Source organism: Phyllosticta capitalensis, assembly GCF_038381095.1.
Source record: "Phyllosticta capitalensis strain CBS 128856 chromosome Unknown BKA78scaffold_7, whole genome shotgun sequence".
Lineage (NCBI taxonomy): Eukaryota > Fungi > Ascomycota > Dothideomycetes > Botryosphaeriales > Phyllostictaceae > Phyllosticta > Phyllosticta capitalensis.
In genome coordinates this window covers 1793781-1817601 of record NW_027117445.1, presented here as the reverse complement: position 1 = coordinate 1817601, position 23821 = coordinate 1793781, and the positions used below count along the sequence as shown (strand labels likewise).

The 23821-nt window shown below is 57.3% G+C and overlaps 8 protein-coding genes across 8 annotated transcripts; 6 read left to right on the top strand and 2 right to left on the bottom strand.

The window, feature by feature from the left end:
- Positions 1 to 311: 311 nt before the first annotated feature.
- On the bottom strand, positions 312 to 4620 carry BKA78DRAFT_297369 (putative DEAD/DEAH box helicase; the record flags this gene model as incomplete). Its single annotated transcript, XM_066886762.1, has 3 exons — positions 312 to 1898; positions 1949 to 4234; positions 4288 to 4620. The coding sequence occupies 3 exons, from the start codon at positions 4618 to 4620 to the stop codon at positions 312 to 314; spliced, it is 4206 nt and encodes a 1401-aa protein (XP_066742912.1).
- A 251-nt stretch (positions 4621 to 4871) lies between these two features.
- Positions 4872 to 5794, top strand: BKA78DRAFT_354550 (HIT-like domain-containing protein; the record flags this gene model as incomplete). The annotated part of the gene is made up of 2 exons (XM_066891746.1): positions 4872 to 4983; positions 5034 to 5794. 2 exons carry the CDS (start codon positions 4872 to 4874, stop codon positions 5792 to 5794), a joined length of 873 nt encoding a protein of 290 aa, XP_066742911.1.
- Positions 5795 to 5890: 96 nt separating this feature from the next.
- On the top strand, positions 5891 to 9394 carry BKA78DRAFT_332467 (uncharacterized protein; the record flags this gene model as incomplete). Its single annotated transcript, XM_066889987.1, has 4 exons — positions 5891 to 5906; positions 6263 to 8182; positions 8229 to 8801; positions 8841 to 9394. 4 exons carry the CDS (start codon positions 5891 to 5893, stop codon positions 9392 to 9394), a joined length of 3063 nt encoding a protein of 1020 aa, XP_066742910.1.
- Positions 9395 to 11289: 1895 nt separating this feature from the next.
- Positions 11290 to 12713, top strand: BKA78DRAFT_253411 (histidine phosphatase superfamily; the record flags this gene model as incomplete). The annotated part of the gene is made up of 2 exons (XM_066884818.1): positions 11290 to 11922; positions 11985 to 12713. The coding sequence occupies 2 exons, from the start codon at positions 11290 to 11292 to the stop codon at positions 12711 to 12713; spliced, it is 1362 nt and encodes a 453-aa protein (XP_066742909.1).
- Positions 12714 to 13067: 354 nt separating this feature from the next.
- Positions 13068 to 13926, bottom strand: BKA78DRAFT_297366 (uncharacterized protein; the record flags this gene model as incomplete). Its single annotated transcript, XM_066886761.1, has 2 exons — positions 13068 to 13105; positions 13158 to 13926. The coding sequence occupies 2 exons, from the start codon at positions 13924 to 13926 to the stop codon at positions 13068 to 13070; spliced, it is 807 nt and encodes a 268-aa protein (XP_066742908.1).
- Positions 13927 to 15349: 1423 nt separating this feature from the next.
- BKA78DRAFT_332464 (tubulin-tyrosine ligase family protein) lies at positions 15350 to 16509 on the top strand (the record flags this gene model as incomplete). Its single annotated transcript, XM_066889986.1, has 3 exons — positions 15350 to 15361; positions 15407 to 16383; positions 16443 to 16509. 3 exons carry the CDS (start codon positions 15350 to 15352, stop codon positions 16507 to 16509), a joined length of 1056 nt encoding a protein of 351 aa, XP_066742907.1.
- Positions 16510 to 18295: 1786 nt separating this feature from the next.
- On the top strand, positions 18296 to 20046 carry BKA78DRAFT_253366 (uncharacterized protein; the record flags this gene model as incomplete). Its single annotated transcript, XM_066884812.1, has 4 exons — positions 18296 to 18809; positions 18860 to 19322; positions 19384 to 19870; positions 19921 to 20046. The coding sequence occupies 4 exons, from the start codon at positions 18296 to 18298 to the stop codon at positions 20044 to 20046; spliced, it is 1590 nt and encodes a 529-aa protein (XP_066742906.1).
- Positions 20047 to 20881: 835 nt separating this feature from the next.
- BKA78DRAFT_354544 (YjeF-related protein N-terminus-domain-containing protein) lies at positions 20882 to 23386 on the top strand (the record flags this gene model as incomplete). The annotated part of the gene is made up of 2 exons (XM_066891745.1): positions 20882 to 21002; positions 21078 to 23386. 2 exons carry the CDS (start codon positions 20882 to 20884, stop codon positions 23384 to 23386), a joined length of 2430 nt encoding a protein of 809 aa, XP_066742905.1.
- Positions 23387 to 23821: the final 435 nt, after the last annotated feature.

Here is a 23821-nt window from a genome sequence, read left to right as displayed (position 1 = left end):
GTCCGGTTCGGATGCTGTCGAACGCCGCCGCCGCTGCGCAAGGCGCAGTACGGCCTCTGCCTGCTCTCCAAACCCCGCCCTGCCTCTAACCACCTCTGGTTCTTTCGTACTCGGGTCGTGGCAAGTCAGCCTACCAGAATCTACACAATCTACACTGCACTATCCTCAACCAAAACAAGAACTTGATCAGGTGATTTCAGCTACCTTCAGCTGGTCATCTAATTCCCATCCAAGGGCTATGCCAAAGGTGACCATGAGAGCCACTCCTAGAACCAACGCAGTCAACTCCAACAATGCCACCTTCATCTCCACTAACAATCCATCCCCTCTCCTTCCACCACCCTCCTCACCAACCCCACAACGGCGCTCTCCGCAAGCTCGGTCCCGGGCTCGTCAAACATCTTCCTCAGCACCATGTCCAAACAACCGCGCAGCCGGGCAACCAGCACTCCCAACCGCGCCCACCCCCTGACTCTGATCCAGCCGTCGACGAGCACGCCCCGACCCTGCGTGTCAATGTCGAGCGGCCCGCCAAACAGGAGCACCGCAAAGGTCGACGCTGGCGTGAGCGACGCAATGAAGTGTTTGGACGTGGAGAGGGACTGGAAGTAGGAGAGGAAGGTGGTGCCGCTCGGGAAAGTTTGCGCGCCAAAAAGGGTGCTGCCAGGGTGAGTAAAGACTCGAGTCTGGGGCTGAGACCCTGCGGTCCATGTGGCCGAGTCTCCAGCTGGAGTTTGAGCGTCCTGCGTAGGCGCCGCGTTCGGAACTTCGGTAAAGTACTTGATGGTGCGCGCGTCTGGGTCGAGGGCTACGGCGCCTGATACTGATGCCGCATACTTGGTGTCGGGGAAGGCGATGCGAGCAAGTTGGGGCTGGAAGGCACCGGCAATGAGGGCTCGAAGCAGTTGATCCGACGTGTTGTTGCGGTTCAACAACGCATTCGCATTTGCAGCAGCGGCAGGGTTAGTTGAAGTAGAGGGCCGAGAGTAAGCGAGTGAGATGAAGCCCGTCTCTTGGAGTGATGACAGGTATTGGCGACGGTTAGATGTGATGTCGTTAAGTGTCTGCGTCGACATGAAATTGTCCTCACACCAAGCGCGAAGTTCCCGTGGAGACAGCCCCTTCTCACGCAAGCTACACCAGGCCTCGTAGGCGCGAAGGTCGGCAATGAGGTCGCCCTGGCCTTTGCCAAAGGATGATCGGGCCGCCTTTGACTCTTCGCGCTTGGCCTGTGGAGAGACAAATGGGCTGCGGACAGTCAGGATGGCCGCAATGGTCAGGGTTGACTCCAGGCAGCCAAAAGTGGCACCGAGAATCATGAGCTTTGCGCAGCGCAGGTCGGCCGGAATGACCGATAGGTGCCGTCCCAAGGCTGTCATTTCGTCACCATCGATAGCGCCCATGCGGCCAAGAAGCTTGAGAGCTCCACTGACGGCGATGCTGTCAGGCGGAGTGATCGCACCAGCCAGGAAGTTTGCCACGTCCCGTATGCCCATGGCTTTGACGGATAGACACAGCTGCTCAAGCGGTACGCGCCGAATCTCCGGATCCGGCCTTTCCATCATCTTGTCTTCCATGTTGCGAGTGAAGAGCTTGTAGCATATGCCAGCCCGCACACGACCCGCGCGACCTCGGCGTTGTTTGCACGCAGCACGCGAGGCCCATGTCTCGGCAAGCTTGACCATGTTGTTGGTGCTGTCAAAGCTAGTCTCCTTGACACGGCCAGAGTCAATGACAGCAACAACATCTTCTATCGTGATGGATGTTTCGGCCACATTGGTGGAAGCAATGACCTTTCTCTTGCCCTTTGGCGGTGGCGGAAATACACGCCGCTGTTCGGCGGGTAGAAGGGAGGCATGAAGGGGCAGGGCGTGTATGTTTGGCATGGAGCGAAGAGCCTATCATTTCACGTCAGCGTTGATCATAAAGTGGGAGCATTCGTCCGTACCTGTAATGTGCGGTCAATCTCCAAGGTACCTGGCAAGAAGATCAGGATTGCGCCGTCCTGCGAGCCCAGTTCCGCGTCGATCTGTTGTACTGTTCGTGCTATGAGGTCGTAGTTGATTCGCATGCCAATACTCCTGAGCGCACTTCCAATGCTGTTCTGCGTGGTGTCCTCTGCATCCTCGTCATCGTAATCACCCTTAAACCCAGTCATCCGTAAAATGTCATCGATGTACACGTCTTGAACTGGATGAGTCCGCCCCGCAATCTCAATCGTGGCGACCTTTCCAACTGCGGGCTCGAAGTAGGAGGCGAAAAAGTTAGCATCGAGCGTGGCACTCATCAGGATAACCTTGAGGTCTTTCCGCTTCTTGAGAACGTCTCGCAGTAGTACCAAAAGGAAGTCAGTGTCCAAGCTTCGCTCGTGAACCTCGTCAACAACGACGTGGGTGACATCGGCCAGTGAAGCCACAATGTCCTCCGGGCGTCCACCAGAAGTCTGAAGGCGGCGCAAAAGCACACCAGTAGTCATGAACGTGAGTTTTGTGACACCTGGCTTTTGCCTCGATTCACCACGAATCGAGTAACCGACTTCCTCGCCCACGGTGCCCGTCCTCTCGTCGGCAACACGATCTGCCAGGCCCAGAGCTGAGATCCTGCGGGGCTGTGTACAGACTATGTTGACAGCTTCACCTAGCTGGCGTTGAATGTAATCATCCAAGAGAAACTGGACCGATTGGGTAGATTTACCACTGCCCGTCTCACCAGAGACAATGACGACTTGGTGAGTGTTGACAGCTTCGACAATTGACTGCTGCAATTTCCACGCCGGTAGATTCTCCCGAACGCGAAGCATGCGCTGCTGCTCAGGAGTGGATTGCTTTTGTCGCCACTGTTCCAACAAACGCAGACTGGCCGGGCTGCCAGGCCTCAAGTCAACGGGCTTTGGTCGTCTGTGTTTCTTTAGTTTCTCCATATTTCTACTTGTGAGGACGTTGCTATCAGCAGCTGAGATGGCGGAGGACACTTCCGACAGACGACCAGGCTTTTCCATGATGCTGGGTATCTCGTGTTCTAGCCAGTCCACAATGTTGAAGATCATCTGCTCCCCTAGAAAGTTCTCCTTGGCGTGTGTCAAAGCCTGTTTGAGAATACTCAGACGAATATACGCTGGAATTTTGGCTTGAATCGATAGTACAGGGAGTGCATCCGGATAGCGTCCAAGAGGCTTGCGCGCAAACAGTGCAAATTCGGTCTTGGTGTTGCCAACAACCTCGAGGCGAATCTGACAAGAGTCGGACGTGCTGGACGAATATCTGTCATCGTAGATGGAAGAGAGAATGATCTGCTCTTCAGCCCATGGGTCCTCATCCTCTGAAATGGTGACACTGGCCAGCTCCTCCGTCAGCATGTCGTCCCCAAGAAGTCGTGCTTGCAAGTGGCAGGCAGCCTTCGCCTCGTCACCATTGTGTTTGTCCAAGGTCTGTTCACACAGGTCGACTGAGTATCCCGTAGCAGCAAGACGCTTCACTGCAGCTTCGCGTTTCAAGTTACTGCTGGCCATACTGACACCAGCCGTGTAACCTTCCGGGAGGGACCACGCAGGCAGATCGTCCTCGGGTACGTGGATCAGGAGCCATTCAATTATCTCCTCTCTGTCTTTGCATATTTCCGCAGCTTCCTCGACGTGACTCTTTCGGAATCCCAGCCTCGTGACGTCGTCGACGATCTTCTTCTGTTGGCTAGAGGGGATGACGACGTTGTTGGGATTCCAGACTGCTTCTCGGCGAATCAGGCCCTCGATCTCTGCTCGGATCTTCTTGCCCAGATCAACCTTGGGGGCTTTCGACCACTCCCGCATCTTGTTGCCGCCATCCAGACCTGGCGCATGGGGATTGCTCTTTTCCTTTTCCTTTTGCTTCGAAATGTCTTCTCTCTTTTTTTCGGCCACGGCCTTGGCCTGCTGCCTTTCTTTGAATGCTGTAAAAGGGTCCGCCTCGTACATCCATGCATTCCCGGCCTTCACATCCTCTTTTTTCATGTCTGTAAAAGGACCCTTCCACAAATCGCGGTATGTCGGCGGCATCGTCATGTGGATATTCTTCATACTGGCAACGCGGAACAAGGTGTAGGTCGCGGCGAAATGGCGCGCCTCGAGCGCAGTTGGTTGGACCCCGAGATTTCCGTGCTCTCGAGGAAGTCGGAATGGAGGCGGCTGAATGGTCTCGTTCGTCTTTGGATTTGTGTACTTTAGAACGACGTGGCTTTCGAAGCCATCATTGACCCTGTGCTGCGTCGCGCGTTAGTTCGGGTGCGTGCCTTGGGATGTGGAGATTCAGATACCATGCTGTAGTCAGGTTTTGCCCACTTCTGCTTCTGGCAGTGCTCTGAGAGCATGTTGACAGGGAGCTTTCCAGTCCATGATGCGCCGCCGATTATGGTGCGCGTATCCGGTTTCTTGGGCGCATCGTCGGCCTGTTGATCTGCTGGCGCTTTCCCCTTGGATTTCCCTTTGCCGTCGGTCTCATTCTTGGCAGAGCTGTCTGCCTTTTTGCCCTTCTTCGAGTCTCCCTTGGAATTTGAGAAGACGATGTAGCTGGTGTCTTCACCAGGAGGTGGGGGGGCAGATTTCTTGGAGCCGCCTCCACCGCGCGGCGGATGAGGATTTTTGGGCATCCTCGGAAGCTCTTGAATGGCGAGAGAAGGTGGGGTAGAGATGTGGTCGAGACATGTTGGCGACGCGTTGGGCTTTTGTCGGCGGCGAGGCCGCGGAAGTCTACCGAGCGTAGGGCTGAGAATAAGCTACCCCAGTGACGTCCCTGCCGAGTACCGCTGGCCCTTGCGCTTGAGCCTCACTCTGCCTGACATCTGGCCTTCACCACCTTTGTTCTCTCTGCAATCTATAAGTTTTCCTCCCTTCCTTGACAATGAACACTTCTGGAGAGCATGATCAAGACGCCATCACCGCTGAGGAAATTGCCGGCGAGACTGTCATTCCTGCCAAAGGTTCCTCTTCAGGTGAGAAGCGGCCAAACGCTTGTGCGTACCATGACTAGTAAAGTAGGATATCAATGCTAAATCAGTGGCAGTCACCGAGCTCATGTCACGCAAGCAGGCAAAAAATACGTCGTCGCAGGATCAAAAGAGTCGCAAATCCACCACTGTCGGCACCAGGGTATTTCCAGGAGCACACGGACTCGGCGCCTACATCGCCGCACCAGAGCGGTTTGGCAAAGATCGAGTCATCGAATGGGACGATGATTTCGTTGTCATCCACGACCTCTACCCAAAGGCCTTCATTCATTGTTTAATTCTGCCTCGAGACCCGGAAAAGACGCTACAGCATCCATTCGACGCATTCGAGGACCAGGAGTTTCTTCAAAAGTGCAAGGCGAAGCTGGAAAAAGTGAAGAAGGAATTGGTCGCGAGTGAGCTTCGACGAAGACTAGGGGAATCCTCAAAGCAAGAACAGGCGCGCAACGAAGCAATGGACTCGGACGACCTAATACAGCCGGCAGACTTACCTCCAGGTCGTGACTGGACCCAGGGGTTGCTTACGGGTATCCATGCGCATCCGTCAATGAGGCATCTACATATCCATGTACTTTCACCGGACCGCTATTCGCCGTGCCTGAAACATCGCAACCACTACAACAGCTTTTCGACGCCGTTTCTCGTGCCTCTGGATGCATTCCCGCTAGCCCAAGACGATCCGCGGCGGCATCCGGGAAAGGAGGGGTACTTGAATCGAGATTTTGTGTGCTGGCGGTGTGACTTGAATTTTGGCAATCGGTTTGAGAAGCTAAAGGCGCACCTTGCGGAAGAATTCGAAGAGTGGAAGAAGGAATGAGTTAAGGGCCTATGGCAGTCGATAGTTTCTCTGGTGGATATGGGAGAGGTCGCATTAAGCGCGACAGCCATAAGCTGGATAGCTGGTGTTGCAGGCATGTCACCGGTAGGGGGCGAGCAGACGATTGGACGGGGCAGGTGTTTGGTGGATGGAAGAGGGAAAGCCTCAATAGACGCATCGCCCAAGTCTCCCACGTGCATGAAACGGCGTCACGGCAATGCTGGGCTCGTGACACCTGCTGCGCTTTCCAAGTCGGAGAGAAAAGCTCAACACCGCCACCTTTCATGTGGGAAACAATTGCTTGAGGTGTGCTGTGCTGCAGGGACTCTGGTCGTCGTTGTTGCGGCGAAGTGCCCCAACTCAGCGACCTCGACCGAACTCGGTTCAATCTTCTGACCTGTCCCGACGATACCCGCCCTCTCCATCATCGCCGCGATAAAATGCCTACTTCGTCCTCCGTACCCCCAGAGGCCGCCGCGTCGCCAAAGACGTCGTCGCAGCAACAGCATACTCGTACATACCAGGCCTGTATCCCATGCCGTCGCCGCAAGGTCCGCTGCGACTTGGGCCCCGTCGACAACCCTCACGATCCACCGTGCGTCCGCTGCCGCCGCGAAAGCAAAGAATGCTTCTTCTCTGCCACCCGCAGAAAGCGAAAACCCCAGGACGAGGGTGAAGGTTTCGAGGACGACGCCGGCTCCGACTTTGACGTGCGAAACGGGCGCAAGAGGGTGAGAGATGACTCCGAGACCCCCCGCCGTCAGGGCTTTCCGACAGTCGACGCGACCTCTCCAGGAAACTTTGAACAACCGCATACCACGCGTCCATTGACACCAGGAGGCTCCGTGGGTCGATTCCAGCCCCTAAGAAGGCCCAACACGTCCACCGCCTCGCCGCAAGACGATCAGCACAAGGTCAACAATGAGACGACGGCCATATTGCAGTCCAAAGAGGTGTTTAGCGGTCACGATGCCCTCAACCTATTGTTCGAGGCGGCTGGCAAGACAGGCGACATGGAACACCTCAGAACAAACAGTGGACAGCGCAACTTGAGTACCTCGATTGGCGCCAACACGCCTGGATCGCAGCCAAACCTCACCAGCCCCGCAGTGTCCGGCAGCCACACGTACCCAAGCCCTGGCACATCACATACCCCCACCGACAATGTTATAGATCCGGCAATATCTTCGCATGGTCAAGTGAATGGGGACGCCAACGACGACGCGGGCTACCAGTCTGCGCTCAAGGCCTGGTCGAGATTCCGCTTCGTCCGCGCTGGCTGGTTCACCGCCAAGGAGGGCATTGCTTATCTCGACTACTTCTACCGCTACCTTTCTCCATTGACACCTATAGTAGTGCCAAACTTTGAGCGATACGACTCGCACATCACCCTGTTGACTGAAGAGTCAATGCTCGTTGTTACCCTCCTGACGGTTGCCTCGCGATACATGAGCTTGACCGGTCCTGGCTCGAGCTCTCGTCCATATGCAATTCATGAGAAACTCTGGAATTATCTCCAAGGAATGATTGACCGCATGATATGGGGCCAGGAGCAATTCGGAGGTGGTTTCTGCGGCGCTGGAGCCGAACAAGGCTGCGATGTGAACCCACTGACTCGGAATGGTCTTCGTACGCTTGGAACTGTCGAGAGTTTGATGTTACTGACCGAGTGGCATCCGCGTGCCCTGCACTTCCCGCCTGGTGATGACGACGATGAGCTGATGGCGCCCGATGAGGCGACTGCCGCCTTTATTTCAAGAGGTTCGCTTGCCGAAGCCACCAACCAGTACATGGGCACCGGCGGTCAGAGGATTGACAGCTGGCTCGAGCCATGCTGGAGAAGCGACCGCATGTGTTGGATGCTGCTGGGCAATGCCATGGCATTGGCGTATGAGATTGGTGTCTTTGATGAGAAGAGCGAACAGGAATTCCACGAAGAAAACCAGCACCTGCCACCGGCCAAAATCGAGGCCTACTTCCGCCGCAAGAACCACCTAAGGGAGCTTCTACTGATTTACATCACTCAGACGAGTGGTCGAGTCGGTCTCACATCCATGTTGCCTCGGTCCCAGCGGGACAAGTCGTTTCTCAAGAGCAACGATGAGCGCTTGCAAGAACGTTTTGCCATGCTTAAGAGGACTGGCAAAATCATTCGTGAACAGGCTGGTAGCTCACCCGGCACCGAACGGCGGATTAATAGTCAGGAAATGGTTCTCTACTTCTGGATGGAGATTGCAGTCATCATGGAACGAGGAAACCAAGAGATGTTTGCGAATCGACGCAACACTAGGGATCTCATCCGCACAGAAGAGTACAAGAAGCTGTTGGCAGAGTTCCAGCCCCTCTTGCGAGAATTCAGATTACGCTTGGACAGATATCGCAACACTAGTACGTATGGCCTTCTCGGCTCGCTCTTCTCTCTAACAAAGTACAGTTCCAAAGCTCATGTGTGACATTTTGACAATCGAGTACGAATATACCCGGGTCTATCTCAACTCGCTGGCACTACAGGCGGTCGTGGAGCGGTGCATTAAGAATACGCAGGCTGCCGCCGCTTCAAATGGAAACAGAGCTTCTGTGCCGACGGGACCTGGAGCGATACCTCCACACCTGCTGATGAGGTGGTACGGAAACGACCGATTCTTCATTCGAGAAGTGATTGACGGCTGCCGAAACGTTCTCACGATTGTCGTCAAGGGCTTGGAGCCTGGTGGCTACCTCAAACACGCGCCTGTACGGACGTTTTTCCGCATCATCTCCGTCACAATCATCCTGCTCAAGACCTTTGCGCTTGGTGCTAGCGAAGACGACGTTGCCCTCTCCCTCGGCCTGATGGAAGAAGCCGTATCAGCCCTCCGCAACTGCATCGTGGATGATGTACACGTCGGCAACCGCTTCGCCGACATGCTCATCACCCTCATCACCCAGATCAAGACGCGGCTTGTCCGCATGGCCGGCTCCGGCTCTGGCAAAGGCTCCGTCCAGGCTAGTCGTGCAGCCAGTCACAGTCCGCGGCTCTCGACGGCCGGCATCACGACCAATCAAGATCCCAAATTCCATGCACCATCAGCGCCCTCGACAATGCCTCCACCGAACCACTCGTCCTATTCTACAAATAACAACAACAGCGCCGCCCAACCTTGGTACAGCACCGCCAGCAACGCCAGCAGTGGTCTCAGCCGGCCCGCCTCGCCTGCTGGTGCTACATCAACAACCAACGGAAACGGCAACCCGCTCTGGGGCATCTCGACCGAAACGTATGACCCCGGCTCCAATAACTTCTCGATCATGCCGCCGCCGGGCTTCGGCTCCCCGTACCAAAACCATCTGCCAAACGACCCGAACAACCCCAGCGCCAGCCAGTACGGTAGCGGAGCGGGAGGTGTGGGGGGCGACGGCAGCGGTGCCGGCGGTGCGGGAGGCTATGGTGGAGCAGGAGGCTACGGCGTTGGCGCGTCCGACTGGCTTGCCATCCCGCTGGACCCGATTCTGTCGAATAACTTTGGCAGTGACGTCGGCAGCAATGCCTATGGCCCGGATGTCGGTGGTTACGATTTGCTCGATGTGTTGCTGAACAATCCGATGGAGGGTATGAATTGAGTAGGTGTGCAGAATCTCCGCCACGACACATCATGCCATGCGCCCACGGATGGAGACGTGTAGTCGAAATGACGGCAACAAAGACATTGGAGTTTTGCTTTTCACGGGTGGATTGCTGTCCAAATAATTCACTCCCGACCAAGCAGTTTCTTCCTTTTTGACCATTTTTTCTGCTTTTCTCGGCGGGACAAGCGGTACACCTGATCTTTTGCTCACGGAGCGGTTCTGAGGGAGGCAAACGTTCTTTTAACATACCACATATGCACACGCAGACGTTGCTGATGATGGGATGGCTCTGTCATGCTTTGATTTTTCCTCTTCTTTTCTTTTCTTTCTCCAAGGCTCTGGCTTTGCCTTTGCCTGGCAAGATGTCGAGAGTGAGACGGGGAGATGAAGTTCGTATGCTTTCTTGCTTCTGTCCGCTTGCCTGTTCTGTCCGTCTGTCTCTGTGCATGCACATCATCTCTGCGTGCAGTCGGTGCGTATGCAGTTACCTAGTCAGTACACGATACCCAATAGGAAGACGACGGCCTTGACTTTGATCACCTGCGGTCTGGCTGTGAGCGGGATTCGGGAGAAGACTGTGACTCGCTTTTAAAGGTGTGGCAGTCACTGTGCGCCGAGCCCACTACAACACAATCGCAATACCGGTCCGAGGCCACCGACATTTCATGACCGATGGGTTTACCGTTTACTGGACGTCTTGAGGCACCTGGAGGTTGAGCTCTGGATGCACATGAGACGACCTCATTTCTACATACACCAAAGTCAATCAAGCCAAAAGACGATGCACATGACCCCCATCCAACAAGAGAGATCTCCTGAAAATCCGGCGCCTCAAAGATCAACTCCAGCGAGCATCAAACACGGCTCTGCCCCACCGAACCGCGCATCATCAGTTCCGGCAACGCCAATATGAAGAATCCCATCCAATCGCCCGAGATTCGACTCGGGGCAAAGGACCTCGCAGCGAGGACCGTCGGCGTAAGAAGAGCAGGACCAGAGGGAACCCTCACATCTCCGGCCGTTTTCCTCGGTCCTGGCCATCTGTCAGGCTGGCTGGCTGGCTGTTGTCTCAAACTCAGCGATCAAAATCTTTCAACTTGCTCGAAAAGCGATCGCGGGCGGTGCGTGCGGCCGCTCTTGCAGATCGAGGATTCTGGTCGCAGAACACGCTAATCGAGTAGAATGATGCAGATTTTCGCATGATGCCGGCCACCTACCATTCGCTTCTCTCTCGCATACACACACATCACGCACGCCATTTTACCTTCCTTCATTGCTGCAAAAGGACCCGCCCACCCGCGGGCTCCACGTCGCTCGACAAGTTTCCCACCGCCGGCGGTGCAGCAAACAAGCTCGCGGCCAGGACGCACAGGCTGATGACGTCATGGCGACACTGCTCTCAGGAGAGCTAAAAGGCAACTTTGAAGAGCACGGACGAATAGAGCCCACTACTGTCCGTATTCGGCACCGTGAATAGAGCGCAAAAGTGGACGCGCATCCAAGCAGCCAGCAAGAAGTAGCATGTGGTCCAATCAGAATTGAGATGAGGGCCGGAGAGCCTGTTGTTGTTCCTGACATCCCGGTTTCTATCCTAGCACCCGACGGCAGAGAAGCTCCAGCCATCCCGCAACCTTAAATTATGACATCACCCAGCCCGCAGTCAGTGCCACGCCCTTAATTTTTTTGTGTTTATGAGTTGCTGTTCCCGTCGTCGTTTCTGGGGCGGTTGTTTTGTTTGCTCTACCAATCTCTTGACGCGGAACTCCAGGAGCCCTCGAAGCTGGAGAGGGAGAAAGAGAGAGCATCACCACCAGCACCCTCATCTCAATTCTCCTAATTGTACATATACTTCTCCATCCCCCCTCTGACCGGAACCACCCCATCACAAGATGCTCTCTCTACTAGCCTCGGCGGCTCTTCTGGCCTCGCCCGCCCTCGCAACCACGCACAACAGCCTGTACAGCCCCAACAACTACGAGTTCGAGCCGCTCGAGCACCTGGCGGGCATCGCGCCCTACTTCGACCCGCAAGACCCGCCGCTCGACCCCGCGCCGCCGCAGGGCTGCTCCGTGACGCGCGCGGCCTACCTCGTGCGGCACGCGGCCATCTACGCCAACGACTTTGACTACGAGAGCTACATCGAGCCGTTCGTGCAGAAGCTGGCCAACACGTCCGCGGACTTCAGCGCATCCCCCGAGCTCTCCTTCCTGAAGAGCTGGAAGAGCCCCATTGCGGATGATGACGAGGAGAAGCTGACCAAGATCGGCACGCTCGAGGCCATGAGCTTGGGCGTCGAGTTGGCGCGCCGGTATCCCGGGTTCAAGCTGCCGCGCAAGATGTGGGCTTCGACGGCCGAGCGCACCGTCAAGAGCGCGCAGGCCCTCATGAGCGGCCTCGACCATCGCGGGAACGAGACGCAGCTGGTGCAGATTTATGAGAGCGAGGAGTCCGGCGCCGACAGCTTGACGCCGTATAAGGCGTGTCCGGCGTACAGCTCTAGCCGCGGCAGCGAGCAGTCGAGCGTAAGTCGTCTCCCAACACCCAAAAAGCGGAATGACGGTGGACTGACTGTCTTGCGTTGCAGACATTCCAGAAGAAGTACACCAAGCCCATCCTCGCGCGTTTCAAGGCGGCGGTGCCGGGCTTCAACTGGACCGCCTCCGACATCTACGGCATGCAGCAGCTGTGCGGGTACGAGTCGGTGATCAAGGGCGCGTCGCCCTTCTGCTCGCTGTCGCTCTTCACGCCCAACGAGTGGCTCGCCTTCGAGTACACAAACGACATCATGTACCACCACAACACGGGCTACGGCAACCCCGTCTCGCCCGTGCTGGGGTGGCCGTGGGTCAACGCGAGCGTGGCCGCGCTCTTCGACGACTCTCCGTCCGCCCAGGACCTCTACGTCAGCTTCACGCACCGCGAGCTGCCGCCCACGGTGCTCGTCGCGCTGGGCCTGTTCAACAACAGCGCGGCGTCGGCGAGCAACGACGCCAACGCCACCATGCCGCTGTCGCAGATCAACCACCGCCGCGCGTGGAAGAGCTCCAACATCCTGTCGTTCCTGACCAACGTGGCCATTGAGAAGATGAGCTGCGACAGCTACGGCTTTGAGGACGCTGGCAACGAATTCTACCGCGTCATTGTCAACAACAGCCCCCAGCCGCTCGACGCCTGCGCCGATGGCCCCGGCGAGAGCTGCCCGCGTGCCAAGTTTGAGAGCTGGATAAGGGAGAGGGCGGACAGGTATGGCGATTTTAGTCAGGAGTGCGGCGTTACATACCAGAACTCGACGGATGCTTTGTCCATCTATTGATTGGACGGACGGGACAGTGTATAGCGAGAAGGATGTAAAAAGATGTCTCTTAATCAAGAGTATATAGTAGCTGTAATGACTATAATGAAAAGCATGTAGATAATAAACCTGTTGCATCTGACTGACCCCTTACTTTTGCTTTTTGGCACTTGTGTAAGCTCGGTGTGTATGTAGATTAGAAGACTGCAAGAAACTCGTAAGTTTGGCACCGTCGACCACGGCAGTCACGAGAGATGTTGCCCCGTCGAAATAGCGTAAGCTCTTTTGCACATTAAATCTATCTTGGTGGTGCGTCGTCTGTCTCATAAACATATGCCAAGGGGTACGCGAGGGGTAAAGAAAGGGAAAAAGAAACTACTGCGAAGAGCCACCCGAGATGGTGACGACCTGGCCTGCGGTGGATGTTAGAATCAGGGGGTAGTAGAACAGAAGGGGAAAGCTCACCATTGACCCAACCGCCATCCTCGCTGGCCAAAAAGGCAACGACGCGGGCGACGTCATCGGGGACGGCGCAGCGGCCGAGGGGGCAGTGGTCGGCCATGAGCTTCTCGATCTTGTCGGCCGGCCAGTCGGGCGAGCCGCCGGGGATGTAGTGCCAGGCGTTCTGGGTGAACATGTCGCTCTTGATGCCGCCGGGCGCCACGCCGTTGACGGTGATGCCCTTGACGCCAAAGTCGGTGGCAAAGGCCTTGATCATGCCGATGACGGCCATCTTGCTGGCGTTGTACAGGGCGTGGTCCTTGACGCCGAGCAGGCCGGCCGCAATCGACGACATGAGGATGAGGCGGCCGTTCTTCTCGAGGTGCTTGAAGGCCGCCTGGCCGACGAAGAACTGCGCCCGCGCGTTGAGGTTGAAGACGTGGTCGTACTTCTCCTCCGTAACCTCCTCCGTCTTGTCCCAGCTCTCGGTGCCCGAGTTGCTCATGACGATGTCGATCTTGCCAAACGCCTTCTTGCTCTCCTCGAACAGCCGGTTGATCTCCGACACCTTGGACACGTCGGCCTGGATCGCGACCGCCTTGGCTCCCGTCCCGTTGGACGAGATCTCCTTGACCACCTCTTGCGCGGGCCCCGCGCTCGACACGTAGTTGACGATGACGGAGCAGCCGCGGCGGCCCAGCTCGAGTGCGCATCCGCGGCCAATGCCGCGGCCGGCTCCCGTGATGAGGGCGACCTTGCCCTCGAGGCTGGCGGTGGGGACTGAGACGACCATTTTGACTGGTGGTTTAGAGCTGTTGGACGGTCAATTGAAAAGTGACGATGAGCACACGGATGTTGAACGCACAGGTAGATAGGAATTGAGATGTAGAGACTGGAGCGAGGAGAGAGATAGAAGGGATAGACTGGACAGGACAGAAATATTGGTTCTCCAAGAGCGTGACGCAAAGCTCCGCGAGCTATATAAGTAAATAAATGTTCAACCTGGTACTGGCCGAGCACCGAACGCGGCACCAAAACGCGTCCGGAGTCAAGGGCGGGGACCCGAGAGGCGGGCATGCTCAGCAGCTCCCAGTAGCAGCTCCTCACCACCAACGAACAAACGTTAGCTTTTGCTTGGGTCCCACAGCTTCCGTGGGGTCCCTTTCGCTGAATGGTGCAACGCTATACCGCGATCCATCTAGCTCTTCCGGGCGCGCTCCTCCGCAGAGAGGCAGAGTCGGGAGCTGGAGCTGGAGCCGTCATCCACGGCGGCGGGGTGAGGGGCCTACGGTGCTTCGGACGGGGGCTGGGCCCCGTCGCCGTCACGGTCCTATCACAGTCACTCGGGCTCGACGGAAGTCCGATGCCAGGAGCTGAGAGACCCGATTGCTGGTCGAAGGGCAGGTTGCGGAGGGTCATCCGGAACGGCTTGTGGTTGTCGACCGACGAGTCGGCAGGGCCTCACCGACGAGGTCACCGAGACAGACACGATGGTGCTGACCGCTGGAAGATGGGAAAACGGCGTGGCTGGTTGCGTCGACGTGGATAGTCTCATTTTTGAAGCTTTTGAAGGGAGGTGGATGAGTTGCGGTTAGGCTGGCTTGCGAGCGGCATGGCTAACCCAGAGCGGTGTTGAGCAAGTGTTGGAGCCAGGGTGCTGATGGAGCTGTCACTGGGTTAGCGGGAAAAGGAAACCCTTCTAGAAACACGTCAGCTACTGAAATCCAAGTTGGGATGACGTGCAGTCGTGGAGGGCGAACGGACCTTCAACTCCGACGAAGCTTCGAGGGACGAGCCGCCCCGCCATCCGCCATGTTCTAGCACAAGGTGCCGATAAGATATGGGCAAGCTTCAGCACATTTCAAAAACTGGTCATCCACCAATTGTCACTGCAGAGCCTCATGTCGTGGTTCAAGTTGGTGTTTGTCTTGACCAGTCAGTCAAACGCCATGGCGGCCGCGCATCTTCTCCCAGTAACCGCACGCCAGCGCGGCACATGGGCACGGCATCGCTTAAAGACGACTTGAACCCCTCAACCTGACGTGATCGCCACCATCTCTAGCCCTTCTTTGAACCTCACTCGGCTTGGAAAAAGACATCTCGGTCTCAGGCACACGGCCAAGCAACCACTGACAAGGATCCGCTCCGTCAACGGAACAAGAAGCCCAACACCATCCAAGCCCGACTGCCAACCTCACGTCACATCAACTTTCAACATGCACATTCTCGTATGACCCTCAAAACCTACTTCCATTTCTCTCTAACCTCCCCAGGTCACCAACGACGACGGGCCTCCCTCAAACGACTCGTCGCCCTACGTCCACCCCTTCATCTCGACGCTCCAGGCCCACGGCCACACCGTCTCCGTCGTCCTCCCCCACACTCAGCGCTCATGGATCGGCAAGGCTCACATTGTGGGACACAACATCCGGCCCACCTACTACCGCCCTGACCCCATACCGTCGACCCTCCCCGTCTCCGCCGACGGCACCCCGCGCTACCCCAACACGGGCGAGACGAGCACCCACCCGCTGCCCTCAAACTCGCAGGCCGAGGAATGGATCCTGATAGACAGCACGCCCGCCTCGTGCGCCCAGATTGGCCTGCACCACTACTTCAAGGAGCGCGGGCCCGTCGACCTGGTCGTCTCGGGTCCCAACTATGGAAGGAACACGACGGCCGTGTTTTCGCTGAGCAGCGGCACCATTGGCGGCGCCATGGAGGCCGCCGTGTGCGGCAAGCGCGCCGTTGCGCTCTCGTACGCCTTTTTCGACCGTAACCACGATGCCAGCATCATTGCCGAGGCCTCGGAGCACGCCGTCAGGGTCATTGAGCACCTCGCTGCCAACTGGGACGACAATACGCACCTGTACACGGTCAACGTGCCGCTCCAGGCCGGCGTCAGCAAGCAAAAGACCATGTGGACCGAGATGCTGCAAAACGCGTGGAAGAGCGGGAGCTGTTTCCAGGAAGTGGCGGTGCCGGACGGCGAAGACGAAGGGCCGTCCGAGGCGGAGAAGGAGATTCGCGAGCGCGAAGCAAAGATTGAAGCTGCAGCGTCGTCGTCGGCGGCAGCGACGGCGGCATCAGCTGTCGCAGGGAAGAATGGCAATAGTGGCTCGAGTACCCCGCACGCGCGGTACAGTCACAAACACTTTAAATGGGCGCCGAGCTTCCAAGACGTGCATGATAGCGTCGAGAGGAGCGAGCCTGGCAACGACGGGTGGGCCGTCAGGCAGGGCATCACCAGGTACGTTGTTTTCTCTTCCATAATTGCGACGCAAACATTGTCGTACTGACTTGGGACAGCGTCACACCGCTGCGCGCCAACTTCATGCACGCCTCGGCGCCCTTCAAGAGCGAATTGGTCCTGTAGACGACGAGGCGGTTTGGAATGCCCATCTTTCCTAGCACCTACTCTCTCAACCTGCATCCATCATACCTATCTAGACAAGCTAGACAATGCTCACTCACCTCTGACAACTTCTCAATCTTTTCCCTCGTCTTCACATTGACATGGGTATTGCCCAGACGGACCTTTCCTCTGCCAAGCGACGCAACCGCGAGCGAGCCCCCCAAGCCTTGGTGCCAAAAGCATGATGCAGTGCCAATATTTACTGCGACGTTTGACGCTCGACTTAGCGCGGGTGTCTGTCGGCCATGGCACGAATTCTCGGCTTCCAAGCAAGTTCTGGTTTGCTCTCCCGCTCTTGGTCCTCGCTCTCTCTCGGCTCCTTGTCCGAACCGAAGTGGAAAACACGTCGCGGGTGTGCCAAGTGCCCAAGTGCCTACCTTGGCTACTTTGGCTAATGATCGTAGGCAAAATGCATACGGCCGCCGCCGCCGCAACGGGCGCCGCGCCGAGCCGTCACCTTAGTCGGATGATTGGAAGACACCATGCAGCGCTGTCGAGTATTTTGGTCTTGCCATTGTTATGTTGCTGACATTGAGTTCCATGGCAAGCAGCCAAACATACGTCAACAAGAGCACCACTGCCTAGTAACTACTCGCTCACGTAATGCGCAATAGGTAGCTCCACGCCAAGAGTCGACATGTCTGGTTCGCTTTCTCATGCCCCACGAAGCAGTCGTCGAGGATTGAGTTGTACAGATTAAACGGGGCCGAGACGCGACTGCGCGCGCGCTGATCTGGCTTGGCATGGGGTCGATCAGCCCGCTGTCTACGTAAGTCGCAACGTGCCTGCACAGCCCGTGGGTGGTAGAGGCCAGGACATGTGGTGATACTGCGCCTCTACAAGTCTTGTACTGTTTGGCTGTTGGTAGCGAAAAGTACGTAGGGAGCTAAAGTACCAGAGGTTAGGAAATTGAGGCGGACCGTCCCGGGACCTGCGTGCTGGTGATAAGGTGGTGTCCGGGCATTTTTTTGCCCCAGGAATTGATTCGTCGACTTTTTGGCCCAAGCGCGCGCACCGCCTCGGCGACTGGGCCGGGCGTCTGGAGGACCAACCGAATGGACAGTGTTTGGTTAGGATTGGCGCGATGGTTCGCTGGGATGGAGGAAAGAAGATGGAATGTTGTTTAGGCAGAGTCACAGACTGCTGTAAAAGGAGAGGGCAGACAGCAAGGTTGTGCTGACAGACGTCTGTCGTAAGGCTGGCAGCCACAGCAAGTAGAGGATGGCCAGGCGCCCAGCGCGTATCGTCGTCGCACTGTGGCACAGCCTAGGCGTGGAGAGGACTTGGGGCTGGTGACAAGAAATGGATCGTCGGTGATGATGACTTTGACTGACCGTGTGAGCATGGCGTAGAAAACAGAGGTGAACTCGAACTAAGGTAAGGCTGGTGAAGGCTATTTTTACGGTTCGAGACAGGGGTGCACGCCCGCAGTCCACACGCGTCAAGGACAAGGAAGGACAGCGGACGACCTTAGCGACACCACCATGTCTATGTCAGCCCAGGTACTTGCGCTCAGCCACCCCGTCGACGTTTGCCCAACCCTCTCCCACCACCAGCCATGCCTTCGTCCTTTTCGACATCACGACCATAAAAAATCGAGAAGCCTTCTGGCGCCGGCCTTTCTCTCGCTTCCCTGTCTGTTTACATACCCTGCTAGCCGCCCGCTTCGACTTTCGTTTCGCCGGGTCCGCCTTTGCTGCTTCTCAAACACTACTCCCCTCCTCCTGCGCCAACGCACCCCCAAGCCATGGCCGCAAACGATTATTACACCTCCTTCGACCATGGACGCAGACAAGATGCTCCTCTGCCACCGCTGCCTCCGACCTCTCCGCATCCCGTTCGCCCCACTGTCGACACCGACATGACTTCATCCCACTCGCCCGTCGGAGCAACCACCCAGTCTCCTTTCGAGGACCACGCCTACCCTGCCAACACGATGCCTCACAACCCCTACGGCCCGGCGCCCGGCGAGGATACCGCATACCACGGCAGCGCTGGAGATTACTACGCCTCTCAAAACCGACCGCACGACCCTTTTACAGACCAAAATGCGATTCCCCTACATGCGCAACAGCCCAAGACCGATAGCCCGTCCAAATACAATGCCGATCCGGAGGGCCGCGCTCCCCTAGTCGGAAGCTACATGACGGCTGACCCTCGGTCGAAAAAGAAGGGCTTCTTCCGAAAGAAGATTGCTTGGGTTGCGTATGGTCTGGCCGTAATACAAACCGCCGTCTTTATCGGCGAGATTATTCACAACGGTAGGATGCGAGCCCGCGCTTTTTGACGAGCCCAACTGACAATGCTGCAGCTGTCCTTACTGGATCGCCAATCGAAATCCATCCCTCCTTCAACCCCATGATCGGTCCCTCTCCGTATGTTTACATCAACATGGGCGCGCGTTACATACCTTGCATGCGCCACATGGGCGGCCGTAACGAGGTCAACATCACTGCTGACGTCGCCTTCCCCTGCCCAAACACGACCACCTCGACGTCGGAATGCTCTCTGAGCCAGCTCTGCGGCATGAGCGGCATCGGTAGTGCCGACTCGAAAGGCAACTTGCACCCTAACCAGTGGTACCGGTTCATCACCCCCATCTTCCTCCACGCTGGTCTCATTCACATTGTGTTCAACATGCTCGTCCAAGTGACGGTGGGACGAGACATGGAATTGTTGATTGGCCCAATTCGCTTCGCCTTGGTCTACATCGCCGCGGGAATCTTCGGCAACGTCTTGGGTGCAAACTATGCCCCGAACGGCATGGCTTCCACGTAAGTTGCATTTCTTCACCCCGCGCGTGCAGTTCAGCTGCTAATGCAGACTCCGACTCAGTGGTGCTTCCGGAGCTATTTTCGGCATCATCGCGCTCACGCTGCTGGATCTGCTGTACCACTGGAAGGAGCGTCCCAAGCCGATTCGGGAGCTATGCTTTATCGCGCTCGACATCATCATTGCCTTTGTGCTCGGACTGCTCCCCGGACTGGACAACTTTGCCCACATTGGCGGTTTCATCATGGGGCTAGGGCTGGGCATCTCCATTCTTCACTCCCCGGGTCCCCTCCGTGAGCGCATCGGGATCGACGACCCTCCTTACAGCGCCGTGCCCAATCCCAAGGACCCTGAAAATCGAGCCGAGGGAATCAAGGAGTTTTCGAGGCAGCCCGTCGCCTTTTTCAAGGGCCGCAAGCCTCTTTGGTGGGCTTGGTGGTTGTTCCGGGCCGGCGCTCTTGTCGCCGTCATTGTGGGCTTCATTGTTCTCTTGAACAACTTTTACGTCTACCACAAGTCATGCAACTGGTGCAAGCACTTGAGCTGCTTGGTGAGTTTATCCGCAGTATCTTCTTTGTGGGTGGGACTAACAATCGGTAGCCCGTCAAGAACTGGTGCGACATTGGCAACATTGAGCTGTCGACAACCTCGTCAAACTCCAAGCGCGATCTCTTTGGCATCATGAGGGACTATGAGTATGGTCAAATGGGTTCGCCGAATTTCTAAAACCACCGGAGTCGCTTGGCCATCCATATCCGGGGGCAGCTCTTCTGTCTTGGCCTTTTCGCCAAACCAACCCCTTGAACCGGGTGAATTTTCTTTCCTCTTCCTGTCCATATCCTTTGGGCGTTGTGATCTTTCCCCATTTGATTCCCTCCCGGATCCACGAAAGCATGAAATATTCCAAAGCATGGCGGGGCGTTTTTGTATTTCCTTGGCGGAGCTTCACAGCCTTTTTTTTTTTTCCTGGATGGGCTGGCTTGGATTGGACCATTGTGAGCTGGCCGCATGCCTCTTTCTTGGAGTCTGGTGATGGTCAAGGGGTCTATGTACGAGTCACCATGATGCTTTGTCAGAGTACCGAGGGGCAGACAGACATGCGCATGTCCCTGCTTCGAAATTGAGCGAAGGCGCGTTGGATTACGATTTTTTCCTGGGATCTTTTTGGACCAGCCTACCAGCCTGCTGCTAGAGCATTGTATTTTTGGTTGCTTTTGCTTGTATCGTGAACAAGGTTGTCGTGTAGATATGCTTATAGCTCGTACAGGAAGGACTATTAATATCGGATGGACGATGAGACAAGACGAAATTCCTTGTCTAGGTTGGAGTGACCAGCGGTGAAGAGACGACTGAGGTGAATGCGTCAAGTGAAATTTAACTTGCTACTAGTGGTGAGGCAGCTCTACTGCTGGCACGGTCCTCGCGCGTCGTGCGGTGACGCGCCTAGGTACCGCCTCCCCCGGCAGCTAGCACGCCGCCTTGGCTCAACCTTTCAACTCTTCATCGAGGTCCTCTCTCACACCGTTTCTTGCCTGGCTGCCTCGACACCTCGACACCAGCCATGACGACCGCCCTCATTGGCATCAACGTGCTCGTCACGCTCAAGCAGCCTCCCAACACAGTCGTGCAGGGCGTCGTTGCAAATGTCATTGAGCAGACGGCAACCCTGGTCTTGCAGGACGGTATGTACTCGACCATCCCACGGGCCTCAGGTCCCTTCAGCCCAGCAACCACCTGATGGCTGACCCTGCATGCAGTGTGCTTCCCAGCCTCGGGCCACCGCTTAGCAAGCTACACCGTCGCAGGCGCCCACATTGCCGACATTTCTGTCCAGCCCTCGCTGCCGCCCCAGACCGCACCGTCGCCCTCGTTCCCTCCTCCCACCAATGCCCCCAGGTTTCCGCCCTCGATCCCGCCGACTGCTCCTCCGCCTGCTTCCCAGTATGTCCGGCCAAGCGCTCCGCCTGTCCAGGTCCCGCCGCCGGCGTCGAAGCCGAAGCAGAGTTTTGTGGATCCCGCCATCCTGAGCGTGGGCAGGAAACCAACGTCTGGCGCCTCCACGGCCCACGAGGTGCCATCGACTCCCGTCAAGCCTGTCGATGCTGTTCCTACTCCATTGCAGCCCAAGAATAATGCTCACGTTGCCCCGCCGGTGAAGAAGCCGTCGGTGAGCGCCAAGGCGAGCAAGACAAAAGAGGACCCGGCCACCCTGACGGCGCCCTTTGATGCCATGGGCCTGGAGAGCGGGAGCGACTCTGGCGAGTCGACGACGAACGAAGGGCGCAAGCGGCGGGTCAGCATTGACAAGACGCGGACGGGCAAGCCAATGGAGTCTCCGCTCAAGGGCGACGAGGGAAGAAGGCGGAAACGCGGCGTGCGTGGGGGAGGCAAGAAAGCAAGAGAAGATCACTTGTTCCCGCCAGCCCGGGAACCCGCTGCTCCACAGCTCTCCCCGGAGACTACACGCAAGACGCCGGCGCACTACAAGGGCAAGGGATGGAGGCAAACGCCCATGCTGCAGGACAACTCTGCTGCACAGCAAACACCTGGTCTGATTGGGGGCAAAGTCGGCCGTGACGCCGTAAAGGCTTCCAACAAGAAGAGCAGGCGCCAAAAGGCCATGGATGCCACGAATGGTTGGGCGACGGAGGATGCCACCGACGTTCAGGAGATGCCGGAATTCGACTTTGCGGAAAACCTGTCAAAGTTTGACAAGCGTTCTGTGTTTGAGCAAATTAGGAATGAGGACACGACGGCGGACGAAGAGCGGTTGGTGAGCTTCAATCGTCTCCAGCCTAGAGCTGGCACTGCTGGTGGCAAGAACCTCCATCCTACAGAAAACGTGCTGGACTCGCGCCGGAGCCGCCGTCGAGGCTCGTCCACCAGCTCTAGCGACGAAGACTTTTCAGACTTTGACAGTGGTCGCAACTCTCGCCGAAACAGGTCACTCGCTTCGACGAAGCGGGTGCCGTTCCGCTCCAACAGTGCGATCCAGGAAGACATTATTTCAGCACATCCGTCCAACCTGTCCAAATCACTCCGATCCCAAGGACACCGCGGCTCCAATGCCTACTCTTCGACAAACAGTCCGGTGCCCGGCCGTCCCACTCCTCCCTCTTCGCCTTCTTTTTCACCCTTTCCGCAATCACATCCGGTGAAGCTGCGCATCACCTCGTCTGGGAAGAGCTGTGCGACCATATCCCCTGGCACGATGACGGCCCTGGAAGAGGTGGCCGAAGTCGACTACCTGCTCACCGAGGAGCAGCTGGCCGAAAACGCCGGACGGGGAATCGCCCAGATTGCGCTCTCGGCCGTGAACCCAGGCGGGCGTCGCCTCGCGCGCGAAAACCTCGCCATCAACGCCCGTCCCGTCGTCATCGTCCTCGCGGGCAACCACCGCACCGGCGCGCGCGCCATCGCCGCCGCCCGGCACCTCCACGCGCGGGGTCCCCGCGTCTTCGTCGCTCTGCTGGGCTGCGAGCGGCCGACGGACTACGAAAAGGACGTGCGGCGGCAGGTGGACCTGTTCAAGCGCTTCGGCGGCTACGTGCGCAGCTGGACGGATGTGCACCGCGTGCTCAAGCGCCTCGAAGCACCTCCCGAACTCATCGTCGACGCGCTGCTGGGCCGCAACCGCGAGTTCGACGCGCTGGGGGCGCCGGACAAGGCGACGGCGCTGGCAGCCGTGGGGTGGGCCAACAAATCGCGCGCCTCGGTCCTGTCCATCGAGGCGCCCTCGGGCATCAACAACTCGACGGGCGAGGTGTCGATCCTCGAGGGCGAGCCGCTCGAGGTGCGCGCCAAGTACATTGCGTGCCTGGGGGCGCCGCGCACGGGGCTGCTCCGCGCCCTGCAGGCGGGCGACGGCCGGCACGACCCCGAGTGGCTGATTTGGGTGGTGGATCTGGGGCTCAACAAGCCGTGGAAGCGGCTGGGCGGGCCCGGCAAGAAGGGGGTCCGGTTTGGCTGTGAGTGGGTCGTTGCCGTCAGGTATGATGATGGCGAGGGCGTGGATGAGGTGGATGAGGAAGAGGAGGCGGGCGTTGGGGGCGCTGGTGTCAGGTGAGAGGAGTGAGTGAGGAAAGGCGTTGTGGAGGGAGGGATGGTGACGGCGGGGACGAGTGGAGAGATGAAGCGGGCAGCGTGATGGAGCGAGCCCCCTACCATACCTAGGTATTCGGTCCTCGTCATCAGGGCGAAGTGCTAGAGATACACATACAAACACACACATGGCAGGGCGTATGGGCAATCCCAAAAATCCAATCCAACAACCAATCCAACAATCAAGCCAGCCCCCTTGAACCGCCGCACACCACCGACCCCCTCCTCCGTCCTCCTAAACTTCCAAAAGTGTGCTACCAAACAAACCATGCCTATCTCCTCCCTCCTCTTTCCTAGTGCAGCATATGGATATACAGTAGATGGAGCATATCATCACAAAAGAATCAATACATGTGTACGTTGTGGATCATCACGGCTGGTTGACATGGGTGCAAATACT